This window comes from Cherax quadricarinatus, chromosome 43 (genome assembly GCF_038502225.1).
Source record: "Cherax quadricarinatus isolate ZL_2023a chromosome 43, ASM3850222v1, whole genome shotgun sequence".
Taxonomy (NCBI): Eukaryota; Metazoa; Arthropoda; class Malacostraca; order Decapoda; family Parastacidae; genus Cherax; species Cherax quadricarinatus.
The window spans coordinates 29,000,939-29,016,672 of NC_091334.1; the positions used below are offsets into that span (position 1 = coordinate 29,000,939).

Here is a 15,734-nt window from a genome sequence, read left to right on the forward strand (position 1 = left end):
TCAAGAGACCTCCAAACACGCATTTCAGAACACCAATATGCAAGCAGGACTGACGATACAAGGAATGCCTGTGTACAACATCGCAATTCACACAACCATTTAATTAACTACAGAAACTCAAGACTTATAGCCACAGAAGACAACACTCAATACAGAAGAATCCTGGAATCATCGCTCATCTCTACAACCAACAATTTCAACCAGAACAATGGCTTCTATAACATAGCTGAACCACTCGCCAAGAAACTTCTTCATCGCTATCCCACATAAGAACATAGAACACTGCAGAAGGTCTACAACTTGTCCAATACCCCTGCCAAGCTACCCAAGACTCTATAACCCCACCCGGTAGATCATCAGATGCAGCATTCTCCACCTGACCTCAACATTCTGAACATGACTATAAATACTCTCGTACCTTCCAACCCCAGGTAGATCCGTGTGTGACTTGAGAAAGCCCACTGTGTGGGTGAAACGTTGTCAATAAAGGATCACATTATACTGCATTTGTGTTTATATTTCCACCTTGTACATGTACTTGTATACCTTGTACATGTACTTGTATACCTTGTACATGTACTTGTATACCTTGTAAATGTACTTGTATACCTTGTACATGTACTTGTATACCTTGTACATGTACTTGTATATCTTGTACATGTACTTGTATACCTTGTACATGCACTTGTATACCTTGTACATGTACTTGTATACCTTGTACATGTACTGGTATACCTTTTACATGTACTTGTATACCTTGTACATGTACTTGTATACCTTGTACATGCACTGGTATACCTTGTACATGTACTTGTATACCTTGTGCATGTACTGGTATACCTTGTACATGTACTGGTATACCTTGTACATGTACTTGTATACCTTGTGCATGTACTGGTATACCTTGTACATGTACTGGTATACCTTATGCATGTACTTGTATACCTTGTACTTGTATACCTTGTACATGTACTTGTATACCTTGTACATGTACTTGTATACCTTGTTCATGTACTTGTATACCTTGTTCATGTACTTGTATACCTTGTACATGTACTTGTATACCTTGTACATGTACTTGTATACCTTGTACATGCACTTGTATACCTTGTACATGCACTTGTATACCTTGTGCATGTACTTGTATACCTTGTGCATGTACTGGTATACCTTGTACATGTACTGGTATACCTTATGCATGTACTTGTATACCTTGTACATGTACTTGTATACCTTGTACATGTACTTGTATACCTTGTACATGTTCTTGTATACCTTGTACATGTACTGGTATACCTTGTGCATGTACTGGTATACCTTGTACATGTACTGGTATACCTTATGCATGTACTTGTATACCTTGTACATGTACTTGTATACCTTGTACATGTTCTTGTATACCTTGTACATGTACTTGTATACCTTGTACATGTACTTGTATACCTTGTTCATGTACTTGTATACCTTGTTCATGTACTTGTATACCTTGTACATGTACTTGTATACCTTGTTCATGTACTTGTATACCTTGTTCATGTACTTGTATACCTTGTACATGTACTTGTAGCAGTAGCTAGTAGTAGTAGTATAGTTATTATTAGTACTAATATTTTTAATATTATTGCTATTATCATCAGTATCATTATTACTATTTGGTACAGTTCAAGATGTCTCCACCGTCCTGCCTCTCACTGCTGACAGTAACACTAATCGCCTTTCTTCCAAATGTAAGTACCTTTATATACATATACAGTGGACCCCCGGTTAACGATATTTTTTCATTCCAGAAGTATGTTCAGGTGCCATTACTGACCGAATTTGTTCCCATAAGGAATATTGTGAAGTAGATTAGTCCATTTCAGACCCCCAAACATACACGTACAAACGCACTTACATAAATACACTTACATAATTGGTCGCATTGGGAGGTGATCGTTATGCGGGGGTCCACTGTACTACATACATGTATTCGTAATATCAACTCAATCCATTACTCATGGTTGTCATCACACTCTGCACGTCTCACGACGCTGGCAGCTCTACAACTGTTCTCCCTCAATCATAATAATCTTAATCCTTTAGTTTCCCGGATGAAAAATTTGTGTTACGAAAATTTCTTATACAGGTTGGTGTCACTTTACGAAGCTTCGCTTTACAGTGTTTCGCTAAATGCAATGGTTTTCAGTTATATCCATTCTTCATTTATTCAGACTTCCTACAATAAATATATTTACCACTCACTATAAGCTAAGGACGAAAATATATTAAGGTAAGAAATGTGCGCTGTACATGAATTTTTAAGGTCGAGTTCTGTTGCTCACTTAAATGATAATGTAAACATGTTACAGTGGACCCTCGCCTAACGATATTAATCCGTTCCTGAGAGCTCAACGTTAGGCGAAATTATCGTTAGGCGAATTAATTTTCCTCATAAGAAATAATGGAAATCAAATTAATCCATTTCTGACACCCCAAAGTATGAAAAAAAAAATTTTTTTACCACATGAAATATTAATTTTAATACACACAAACTGAAGAAATGCACAGTTACATGACACTTACCTTTATTGAAGATCTGGTGATGATTGATGGGATGGGAGGAGGGGGGAGAGTGGATGGTCTTAGTGTTTAGAAGGGGAATCCCCTTCCATTAGGACTTGAGGTAGCAAGTCTTTTTCCGGGGTTACTTCCCTTCTTCTTTTAATGCCACTAGGACCAGCTTGAGAGTCACTGACTTCTGTCGCACAACACATCTGTCCATAGAGTCCTGTACCTCTCGTTCCTTTATGACATTCCTAAAGTGTTTCACAATATTGTCAGTGTAATAATCAATAGGCTTCAAATTTCACACTATTACTAAGTGATGATTTGTATAGCAATTGGTTTCCATGTGATAACCTTAAAAAGCTTCTGTATTATTATTATTATAATCAAGGGGAAGCGCTAAACCCGGAGGATTATACAGCGCCTGGGGAGGGATGTGGAAGGCATTCAGGCTTAATTCAAGGAACTGGAGCACAGATCCAATTTCCTAAATCAAGAGCCCCTCACCAACATCAAGGAACCTTCCTTGAGGGGAAAAAGCTTCTGTAGACTGGCTTTCAATACTTGTGTATCCTGCCTAGAAGAATGTGCTTGTTAATCCTGTTTAGAAGTGTCATTTTGACACTTTTTTTCTCTCAAAATGGTATGATATTTTGTATCAAATAGGGGAAGGGGGAGATATCCTTGATGCTGGTGAGGGGTTCTTGATCCAAGGGACTGAATTTACCCTCCCCTTGAAACAAATCTGAAAGCATTCATTCCCCAAACTTTATGGGACCTTCATGGGTTTAGCACTTCTCTGATTAAAATTCTCTTTCAACAAACCAGCCGTATCCTTCCACCGAAGCAGGGCGACACAAAAAGAAAAACGAAAATTTCACTTTTTAACTTTAGTAATGTATACAGGAGAAGGGGTTACTAGCCCCTTGCCTGTGGCATTATAGTAGTGTCTTATGTATAGTATATATAAGCATGCAAAATATCCAGAGGGAAGAATTGTGAAATTCCAAACACCTGTGATTTCTCACATTATCAAGACAATCATTATTCCTTGATATATTGAGAAATCATGAAAACACTTGGAATTTCTCAACTTTTTCACTGATTATTTTGCATATTGTGGTATCACCTGTTTACTGTGATCTCACTGCATCACTTACATGTAGATATATGTTCTTGCACTACCAGGCTCCTCTTCCACAGGGAGCAGTAGTCCACTGACTGGTGGCAGCATCTTTGGTATCACTCTGGCTGTGGTGTTGGTGGCAGCCATTTTTGGATACACAGCTTACACCTACTTGAAGAAGAAACCAAAACTTGCTGGATACGGCAGCACTCTCCACTTCCAGAATGCTCTGTATTCCACTAGTAAGTTATGTGACAGGGATTTGCATTTTGAGCATAAGTCGACAAATATTGAATCAGACACATGGACAAGGTAACGTAGAGTAATGTAGACAGGGTAATGTGGACAGAGTGAGGCTCACTGAGTGACATTTTGCTCTTGGAGTGAATAGCACAATTGCAGTGATCCATATTCAAAATATAACCAGTGAAAAAAAATTGCAAAATCTCGAAGTGTTTTCATGATTTCTCACATTATCAAGGAAGACATAAGAAAGCTTCTGTAGAAGGCTTTTACAAAGTAGAAGTGATGCAAGGAGGGAGGAGTGTATTGAGAGAAAAAGAGGTTAAGAGAGTGGTGAAGCAATGTAAAAAGAGAGCAAATGAGAGTGGGTGAGCTCTTATCAACAGATTTTGTTGAAAAAAAAAAAAAGAAAGTTTTGGAGTGAGATTAATAAGTTGAGAGCCTAGGGAACAAATGGATTTGTTAGTCAAAAATAGGAGAGGAGAGTTATTAAACGGAGAGTTAGAGGTATTGGGAAAATCCAGGGAATATTTTGAGGAATTGTTAGATGTTGATGAAGACAGGGAAGCTGTGATTTTGTGTACTGAGCAAGGAGGAATAACATCTTGTAGGAGTGAGGAAGAGCCAGTTGTGAGTGTGGAAGAAGTGCATGGGGCAGTGGGTAGAATGAAAAGGGGTAAAGCAGGTGGAGATATAATTTTGGAGTGGTTAGTGCTGTTATTTAATAAATGTATGGAAGAGGGTGTGGCACCTAGGGAGTGGCAGAGAGCATGCAAAGGAGACAAAAGAGAGTGCAAAAATAATAGGGGAATAAATCTGTTGAGTATACCTGGTAATGCATATGGTAGTTATTATTGAAAGAAGAGCAAGACGGAGAATAGGATAGCAGATGAATAGGGAGGATTTAGGAAGGGTAGGGAGTGTGTAGACCAAGTGTTTACAGTGAAACATATAGGTGAACAGTATTTAGATAAGGGTGAAGATATTTTTGTGGCATTAATGATTTTGGAAAAGGCATATGATAGGGTGGATAGGGGAGAAATGTGGAAGATGTTGCAAATGTATGGAACTGGAGGTAGGTTATTGAAAGCAGTGAACAGTCGTTACGAGGATAGTGAGGCTCAGGTTAGAGTATGCAGGTGAGAGGGAGATTATTTCCTAGTAAAAGTAGGCCTTAGACAGGGATGTGTGGTGTCACCATGGTTGTTCAGTATATTTATAGTTGGAGTTGTAAGAGAAGTAAATGCTTGGGTGTTGGCAAGAGGTGTGGGGTTAAAAGATAAAGAATCTAATGCAAAGTTTAAGAGAGGTTGCAGAGGTTGGTTGATGAGTTTGGTAGGGTATGTAAAAGAAGAAAATTAAAAGTGAATACATGTATAGGAAAGAGTAAGGTGATGAGGATAACAAAAAAATTAGGTAACAGAAGAATGGGTATCAGATTGGAGGGAGAGAGTATGGAGGAGGTGAATGTATTCAGATATTTAGGGGTGGCCGTGTCAGCGGACGTGTCTATGAAAGATGAGGGGAAAAAGGTGAGTGGTGCACTGAGGAATCTGTGGAGACAAAGAACTTTATCCATGAAAGCAAAGAGGGGAATGTATGAGAGTATAGTTATATCAATGGTCTTGTATGGGTGTGGAACATGGGTAGTGAATGTTGCAAAAAGGAGAAGGCTGGAGGCAGTGGAGATGTCATGTCTGAGAGCAATGTGTGGTGTGAATATAATGCAGAGAATCCGTAGTTTGGAAATTAGGATGAAGTGCAGGATTACCAAAACTATTATCTAGTGGGCTGAAGAGGGTTGTTTGGACATGTAGAGAGAATGGAACAAAATAGAATGATTTAGTGTATAAATCTGTAGTGGAGGGAAATCAGGGTAAGGGTCGGCCTAGGAAAGGTTGGAGGGAGGGGGTAAAGGAGGTTTTGTGTGCGAGGGGCTTGGACTTCCAGCAAGTGTGCGTGTGTGTGTGTTAGATAGGAGAAAATGGAGACAAATGGTTTTTAGGACTTGATATGCTGTTGGAGTGTAAGCAATTAACATTTGTGAAGGGTTTCAAGGAAACAAACAGGCCGGACTTAATTCCTGGAGATGGGAAGTATAGTGCCGGCACTCTGGAGGAGGAGTGTTTGTTGCAGTTTTATAACTGAAGTGTCAGCATGCCTCTGGCAAGACAGTGATGGAGTGAATGATGAAGAAAGTTTTTCTTTTCCGGGCAACACTGCCTTGGTAGGAAACGGCCAATGTGTTAATAAAAAAAATATAACAACATTATAAGAAGACTTATAAAGCTAAGATATGACCTCACACATTTCAACCTTTTAAGTCTTCTGTCTTATTATTTTATTATTCCTTGATAATGTAAGAGATCATGAAAGCACTTGGAAATTCACTTTGGTAATAACCACACCTGTTTACTGTGATCTTATTGCTGCAATGAGCAATGTAAATGAACAAGTAAGTTGAGAAAGTGCTTCATAGAAAGTACGAACATGATGTGTGTAGTGAGCAAACTTGCATTTATAGTTCATCAGCACTTTTATGAAATTTAGTTCTTTTTACGGTTACCTTGATGCTGATAAGGGCTACTTCATCTAAGGAACTGGAGGTATCCTGCTTTTCCTCAGATAAAGCCTGATTGCAAATCATTTACCAGTTTACAAGTAAGATACACTTTGGAGAGGAAACTTATGTTTCAGCTCATCACGACTTGAAAATTAACAGCAAAATGAAAAAAAAACAGAGGAGACCAGAAGACAGGTCAGGAGGAGGACAGGGAGGGAGTGGTAGTAATATTAGCAGTTGTGGTGGTAGTACTTGTAGTGGTGATGAGTTGTTGTAATGGTAGTAGTAGTATAAAAAAAAGTGCTAAACCCACTAGGGCCATACAGCACTAATGGTAGTAAAAAAAAATATATATATTTATTATAATCAAGGTAGGTGCCAAGCCCAATGGGGTCACACAGTGCCAAGTAATAGTCATATAATCTTGCTCCTTCTAGCAAGTTCAAAGATAAATGGGGATCTAACTTTGTCTCCTCTACTTAATTTTCATGTCCACCTCTGACAGCCTTTTCTTATTTTTGTTTAATGCAAGCCTAATGCTTGTTACCATGATCCTTCTGCAAAGAAAAGCTTCCTTGTTCCTCTCTTTCTATGTTCCCCGCTGTATCTGCACCTGTTTCTCGACTCTGAAGCTTCCACTCTTTACAGCTCATTCTCTGGCCTTGGCTATCTTCCCTATTTCATAAACTTTGTCTGCTTTCATGCTTAAACTTTTTTCTCTCCCAAACTTTTCCAGAAACTCCTGTTCCTTGCCTTTCCTATATTGTCCATCTTCAGAATTTGAAGAACCTCTGACCGACTTACCCCTCAAGGAAGGTTCCTTGATGTTGGTGAGGGGCTCTTGATTTAGGGAATTAGATCTGTGCTCCAGTTCCCCAAATTAAGCCTGAATGCCTTCCACATCCCCCCCCCCAGGCGCTGTATAATCCTCCGGGTTTAGCGCTTCCCCCTTGATTATAATAATAATAATCTGACCGACTTAACACAATAGAAATGCTTACTTGCCATGTTGACACCATCAATGATCTTTTTTGTCATGTTAGAGATCACAGCTGTTGTATTACCTGGTCCTCTGAAGAAACCATCTACCCTTCTTGAATTCACAAACAAGAGTATTAAGGACTCTCAGAATTTTAATAACACGATGGCAAACAAATTGCGGAATGGAGTCTTAAAACTCACTGGCCAGCTGGCCCAGTGGTTAACACACTGGCCAGCTGGCCCAGTGGTTAACACACTGGCCAGCTGGCCCAGTGGTTAATGCACTGGCCTGTGAGTTTTAAGACTCACTCGCCATTGGTTCAAGGCCCTACTGGTTCTGTGACTTGAGACCTGAGCTTTGCCACTGTCACCTTTCCTTTCCTCTCAACCTATCTTCTGTTTTCGTTTGCCTCTCCTGTCTTCTTTCTCCTCTTGCTATCTTTTTCTTTCCTAGCATGGACCTACTGAAGTGCTCTTCCACCCCTAGACAGGTGTTAGTGTTGACCTACTTTGATCTCCACCTTGAGATATAACTCTCATTACTTTATCACTAATCCTGCCCAGAGTGGGCCAGTAGGCTTTCTGCACTGCTTCTCCACACTTTTTTTTTATTTACCATTACTACTAATTCTTTCACTACTACACCATTACTACCCTTACTGCTACTACCATATAGTACAGTGGACCCCCGGTTTACGATATTATTTCATTCCAGAAGTATGTTCAGGTGCCATTACTGAACGAATTTGTTCCCATAAGGAATATTGTGAATTAGATTAGTCCATTACAGACCCCCAAACATACACGTACAAAAGCACTTACATAAATACCCTTACATAATTGGTCGCATTGGGAGCTGATCGTAAACCGGGGGTCCACTGTATTTCCTTATTCCTCCACCTACTGTCTGGTCTTCTCTACTTTACCTGCTGTGTTGTAACTTGACAATGGCCCATGATCAAATGAAAAGTTGTCTAGTTTCCTCTACTGAGTGAAGGTAATTTTTGAATTATTCCAGTGAATTATGTTTACTTACCAGTGAATATATATTCAGGAGTGCACGCTAAACCTGAAAGGGTTATACATTGATGTTATTACGTTCATGATTATTATTAAAATTAAGAAATCAAATCAGGGACTGGGTGGAGGCTTGAGTCCATGGCAGGTTCAAGTTATGGTGGGTTAAGTTGTTATTATACTCAAAATTAAGAGCTAAACCCACAATTGGCGGCTTCAAGCAACACCCATTCCGTGATTTGCTTCCAATTGTATTACTGTTTTGCGAGTTGTTATAATTAAGGTTCATTCTGCAGGAGAAAACATAAGCATCACAGAGCCACTGGGTGCCGAGGCCACCATTGATATAGAAGACGGTAGTGTTCGTACACATGAATAAGAAGCAAGCCAACAGTGTCCAGTTATCATTCCATCAGATTTTTGTTTACAAATACTTTAATGGATATAGAAAAAAGTAATGATTTAACACAATATGCAATAAAATGTGAACTAATTTTAGGTGATTAAATTTAATATAAAGTGGATGGTCCTTGGATATAGTAAAAGTTATGACTTGTAAAGGAGTAATTTCTACTTAACCTTTTGCTGTATAGCCCTTGTGGCTTAGCGCTTCTTTTTGATTATAATAATAATAATACTTAACCTTTTAAGAGGGTAACTTATTGTTTGAGAGCAAAAGAGGAAGAACTTAATGGATTCAAGATGCACTGAAACTGACACTAGTCACTTACAGCTGCTCAAAGTTTTTCTTCACAATTAGAGGTAAATCATTACCGTGGTTAACAAGAGGTAACTAGAGTCTTTTATGAAGACCGTCTACCAAATTATTATGTTCAGGATGCAATGCTGCATCACCCTTATGGGTTTAGAATTTAATTTGATTACAGTAATTACATTCAGGTAGCTCTCTGACCCATACATATGGAAGACACTTGTGAACGTTTAGTCCCCTCAAGGGAGGTTCCTTGATGCTGGCGAGGGGCTCTTGATCCAAGGAATTGAATCTGTGCTCAAGTTCCCTGAATTGAGTTGGAAGGTATTCAGACTCAATTCAGGGATCTGGAGCACAGATCCAATTCCCTAGATCAAGAGCCCCTCACCATCATCAAGGAACCTTCCCAGAAAGTGTGTTAACTTGGTAGAGGGTCACACAAGGTATGGAGAATGGGTGGTAATCAGCTTTGGTCTGAGGAATGGGAGTATAGCTCCCATTCCTTACATCAAAATACCTTTTACCAGCATAAAGTTGCCTCCTCTACCTTTGAAGGCAACAGTGGCAGCTGTAACTGCTCCTGCTGTGCCCCTTCCACCCCAGCTGTAACTGCTCTTTTCCCTCCCCAGCTACTGTTGCTTGTTTATTATTTTAAGAAGGATAATGTAACTCAAGCATACAAATAACATTTAATAAAGATCTGCTGAAACATCTTTATTTTCCTATGCTATCAGTGCAGGCAGTTAAGTGTCTTTTCTAAATTTTTGATACAACTGCTTTCATAGCTATTTTCTCACCTTATGAACAAGCCTCCAACCTACAGTCTCAGAGCTGACTGGTTCATCACTCGCTACCAGACTGTAGCCTACTGTCCAGTAGTCGGTGATGCATCAGTGAATTGGAGAATGCTGGTTCAAGGTTTATCTGTGCCTTGAAAAACTTAAATCGTTTTTAAATTTTTCCCAACTGGTTTCATATTAGATTTCTGTACTGTGATCGTATGTTAGCCGAGTTGTGTGCTAACACCAACTACCATGTGCTCCTATAACAAATTCGTCTGGCAGTTTAAAACTAGGTAAAACAACTGCATCTCATCAACTCCTGACTAGATAATTGTTGTCACTATGAGCCCTATGTTGAAACATCATCATTGCTTATTTACCTTTAGATGAGCAGCAGCAGCTGCTGTAGTGCTGTGCACATCACCAATGTCACACGACAGCATAACATGGCTTAGTATTTATAAGCATAAAAAACAGGACGTATTAAATATTTACAATTCAGTCATTTTATCACTCAAACAAATGACTTTCCTTTGTTAGAAATGTAACCTTTAAGTACAGGCATCTTTAAAATTTAAGATCCTTTCAAAATAACTGTACAGAATGTGAAATGCCATGACATTACTAAATAATCATTCACATAAAAGAAAACTTGCATTATAGAGAAACTACAACTTCAATAAATTGAACACTGATCTAGCAAATATTATCAAACTTGTTCTTTTACCTTACTAAACTTATTACACAAGTGACTTGTCAATAAAAGTGATACAATGCTTGCACTTGAGAATGTCATCAATATTATGACATCATAACAGCTCAACAAGAACTGCAACAAAAATTAAATATATAATTAAAAAAATTATGGACAACAACTTTGAGATAATTTTAGCATCCAAGGGTGATGCCTTGATGCCAGTGAGGGACTCTTGATCCAAGGAACTGCTGCTATTCTCCCCTTTCCTAGATCAAATCTGATAACCTCCCAAATGCTAATGACCCCTACGGGCATAGCACTTCCCTGCGATGATGGTAATAGGAGAGCGCTGCTACTTGGGCATGAATGATTGACTGGTGAAGCCAAGACCAAAGCCTTTGTGGGTATGTGTGGCAATTCTTGCCATCTCGTACTGTCTCTCCATCGAGGTAAACATGGTCTCCTGTTTCTGCAGGATATCCATCCCAGGATTCTCTCTGCCACCGCTGCCGCCAACACAACTTTCCTTGTTCCCAGCCGGTGCACTTTCACCTGAAACAAAAATTAAGTATTTTACTTTGATAATAAATGTGACAAGTCTCTTATAGTTCACCAAAAGTTAAATTTTTTTTTTTATAACCTGCATTAAAAACATTCTTAATCAATCTACTGTTTATATCTATTCTTGCACTCTCATATGAACACCACTTCACAAGGGGGCAAACAATAACTTCAGTGAAGGGTTCCTCATTCAAGGAATCTGACCCCTCAAGGAAGGTTCCTTGATGTTGGTGAGGGGCTCTTGATTTAGGGAATTGGATCGGTGCTCCAGTTCCCCGAATTAAGCCTGAATGCCTTCCACATCCCCCCCCAGGCGCTGTATAATCCTCCGGGTTTAGCGCTTCCCCCTTGATTATAATAATAATCAAGGAATCTGAGCTACCCTTCTCTTTCTTGGATCAAACCTGACTACCCCCCCCCCATGCCCTAGATATCAAATGATCTTTCTGGGCTTAGTCCTTTCCCATGAATACCTGTACAATGTATGACAATGGTGTAGACATTAGGCAGCCTTACAAGTCCCATTTCCACTAAGAAATGATTTCCATTTGTTCCCCCCCCATCCACCCACCAGAGGACATAGATGGCAGCTCAAGACAGACAAGCTATGAGGACATTAGAAAAATAATTCTTCAGTCAGGAAAATGTATAAAATGCACTAAATGAAGAAGTGGCAGAGGCAAACACTATACAGCTTTAAGAGTAGATACAATCAGGTCCAAGAGGCCAAACATCAATGAGACCAGCTGATAAGAGGAGCCAGGAGCTATAACTCGACCCCTTCCAACAAAATTACGAGAGCACACTAAGTGTGCTTTGCTCAATGCAGAAAAACTTTAATAATGTTCAACAACTTTTGCACACACACACCCACCCACACACCCACGTGCAACACGACAATACTAAGGAGTGGCGCCAGTTTCCATACCAAGGGCAAAGAAGCTACTGTGTGGTTCAATTGGGGGGAGGGGGGGGCTTGTTTTGAAACAGTTATTAATACTACTTTTATTAGGGGAGCTTTGGGGACTGATGGATTTGGGGGGAAAAGTACTGAGGGGCCACCTTGGTACCAGCACCGAGTACACTGCTCTCCAGTCCATGTTACCTTGGGTATGTCCCAATTACACAAATGCAACAATATACTACTTCACTACATTATATAACAAAACACACAGCCGTCAACAGTGCTTCATGACCATGGTTATAATGCTTCCCATTATAACAATACAGTGGAACCTTGACTTACGAGTGCCCCAATGTACAAGTTTTTTGAAATACGAGTCATCCCTGGGTCGATTTTTTGCTCTGAGTTACAAGCCAACGTTTGAGTTATGAGCCAGGTCCCCCTGCTTCCCCATCAATGCAAAACCTGGACACCTCGCTTGTTTATCTATGATTTCATGCTTTAAATCCATGGTAATCATCCTCTTTTTTTCCTCGGCACTGTCCTTTAGACTTACTTTCTTAGGACCCATGCTTAGAAAAACAAAATTTGGCCAAATGACTGTCAAAAATGTAAGCATAGCACGAGAGAATTGCTCCCACAGTGAGGTAAACAGTGCACTGAGTTGGCAGCGTTCGTTATAATAATAATATTATTATTATTACTATTACTATTATTATTATTATTAATTTAGGTAACTAGAGCACAGATCCAGTTCCCTAGATCAAGAGTCCCTCACCAGCGTCAAGGTTCCTCGACGCTGGTGAGGGGCTCTTGATCTAGGGAATTGGATCTGTGCTGTAGTTGCCTAAATTAATAATAATATAATAATAACGATAGAGCTTCAGTTCCCTAAATTAATAATAATAATAATACATAATACGCAAGTACAGTGGACCCCCACCTTACGAGTGCATAACATTACGTTAAATCCGCCATACGAAGCATTTGAACGCAAAAATTCTGCCTTGCCTCACGATAAAAAACTCGCCTTACGTGATTCATCTGGGACGCGTCCCATATGTGGCCTCAGTGCCAGTGTTTACAAGCTAGCCAGTGCAGTTGCATCTACGCATACATTCGGTACATTTCACATTATCCCAGTGTTTTTAGCGCTTGTACCTGCACTACACTTACACTTAGGTCACACTACACATACATGTACAAGCATATATATACACACACACCCTTCTGGGTTTTCTGCTATTTTCTTTCTAGTTCTTGTTCTTGTTTATTTCCTCTTACCTCCATGGGGAAGTGGAACAGAATTCTTCCTCCGTAAGCCATGCGTGTTGTAAAAGACGACTAAAATGCCGGGAGCAAGGGGCTAGTAACCCCTTCTTCTGTATAAATTACTAAATTTAAAAAAAAAAAGAGAAACTTTTGTTTTTCTTTTTGGGCCACCCTGCCTTGGTGGGATACGGCCGGTTTGTTGAAAGAAGAACAACTGCAAAATAAGTTACCATGGACCCCAAGAAAGCTTCTAGTGCCATCCTTGTGGTAAAAAGGGCGAGAATTAGTATGGAATTGAAAAGAGAGATTAAGGAAATGTGTGCAAAGTGGGTTGAACTTCAAACCTTTATGGATGAAAATTGCCCTGACACAGCTACTGCAAGCCGTGTTGGCAACCTGTACAATGACAATGTTATGGCCCATTTTAGGAAAGTCTTAAAGGAACGGGAGGTACAGAGCTCTATGGACAGATTTGTTGTGCGACAGAGGTCCAGTGACTCTCAAGCTGGTCCTAGTGGCATTAAAAGAAGGGAAGTAACCCAGGAAAAGGACTTGCTACCTTAAGTCCTAATGGAAGGGGATTCCCCTTCTAAACAATAACTTCCACACACTCCCCTCCTCCCATCCCATCAATCATCACCAGATCTTCAATAAAGGTAGGTGTCATGTATTCTATTCTTAGTAGAGTAGTAATTGTGCATGTCTTTTTCAGTTTGTGTGTATTACAATTAATATTTCATGTAAAAATTTTCTTTTTTTTGTACTTTGGGGTGTCAGGAACGGATTAATTTGACTTCCATTATTTCTTACGGGGAAAATTAATTCGGCTAACGATAATTTCGGCTTACGATGAGCTCTCAGGAACTGATTAATATCATAAGGCGGAGGTCCACTGTAATAATGATTCAGAATGCTGCTGTTAGTTGGCACAGCTGATGCCAAAACATCCGGTAAGCAGTACACATGTTTACATCGCTGTACGAGCAGTTCTCTCGTGCTTGCTTGCATTTTTCTTTTACAGTCATTTGGCCAATTTTTTTTTCTAAGCATAGGTCCTAAGAAAATAAGTGCAAAGGACGGTGCTGAGAAGAAAAAGACGATGATTTCCATGGGCTTAGCCAGGCAATACCAGCTAAGTACATCTACGATATGTAGATACTAAAGCTGTATTAATTATGTTCAGTGATTAAACAAAACAATGTTGTTGTTGGAGGTTTACCGGGCCACTGACATCATACTCCACAGCCTCAACATCCCTCACCCTCAACATCCCTCACCCTCAACATCCCTCACCCTCAACATCCCCCACCCTCAACATCCCTCACCCTCAACATCCCTCACCATCAACATCCCTCACCCTCAACATCCCTCACCCTCAACATCCCTCACCATCAACATCCCTCACCCTCAACATCCCCCATCCTCAACCTTCCTCACCATCAACATCCCCCACCCTCAACATCCCTCACCCTAAACATCCCTCACCCTCAACATCCCCCACCCTCAACATCCCCCACCCTCAACATCCCCCACCCTCAACATCCCTCACCCTCAACATCCCTCACCCTCAACATCCCCCACCCTCAACATCCCTCACCCTCAACATCCCTCACACTCAACATCCCTCACCATCAACATCCCTCACCCTCAACATCCCTCACCCTCAACATCCCCCATCCTCAACCTTCCTCACCCTCAACATCCCTCACCCTCAACATCCCTCACCCTCAACATCCCTCACCATCAACATCCCTCACCATCAACATCCCTCACCCTCAACCTTCCTCACCCTCAACACCCCCCACCCTCAACATCCCCCACCCTCAACATCCCTCACCCTCAACATCCCTCACCCTCAACATCCCTCACCATCACAACATCCCTCACCATCAACATCCCTCACCATCAACATCCCTCACCCTCAACATCCCCCATCCTCAACCTTCCTCACCATCAACATCCCCCATCCTCAACCTTCCTCACTGTCAACATCCCCCACCCTCAACATCCCTCACCCTAAACATCCCTCACCCTCAACATCCCCCACCCTCAACATCCCTCACCCTCAACATCCCTCACCCTCAACATCCCTCACCCTCAACATCCCTCACCCTCAACATCCCCCATCCTCAACCTTCCTCACCCTCAACCTTCCTCACCCTCAACATCCCTCACCCTCAACATCCCTCACCATCAACATCCCTCACCCTCAACATCCCTCACCCTCAACATCCCCCATCCTCAACCTTCCTCACCCTCAACATCCCTCACCCTCAACATCCCTCACCCTCAACATCCCTCACCCTCAACATCCCTCACCATCAACATCCCT

The 15,734-nt window shown here is 40.7% G+C and overlaps 2 protein-coding genes across 9 annotated transcripts in view; one reads left to right on the top strand and one right to left on the bottom strand.

The window, feature by feature from the left end:
• Window positions 1-9,037, top strand: part of LOC128694106 (macrophage mannose receptor 1-like) — a 148,496-nt gene extending 139,459 nt beyond the window's left edge. Inside the window, exons 21-23 of the mRNA XM_070093818.1 lie at window positions 1,662-1,727; window positions 3,748-3,912; window positions 8,771-9,037. Coding sequence (XP_069949919.1) covers window positions 1,662-1,727; window positions 3,748-3,912; window positions 8,771-8,853 — 314 coding nt within the window. The 3' untranslated portion in view covers window positions 8,854-9,037. The remainder of the gene's footprint in view (window positions 1-1,661; window positions 1,728-3,747; window positions 3,913-8,770) is intronic.
• Window positions 9,038-9,863: 826 nt separating this feature from the next.
• Window positions 9,864-15,734, bottom strand: part of LOC128694175 (arginine/serine-rich coiled-coil protein 2) — a 203,568-nt gene continuing 197,697 nt past the window's right edge. For all 8 annotated transcript variants that reach the window (XM_070093825.1, XM_070093822.1, XM_070093826.1 and 5 more), the window contains one exon: window positions 9,864-11,217. In XM_070093825.1, coding sequence (XP_069949926.1) covers window positions 11,018-11,217 — 200 coding nt within the window. In that variant the 3' untranslated portion in view covers window positions 9,864-11,017. The remainder of the gene's footprint in view (window positions 11,218-15,734) is intronic.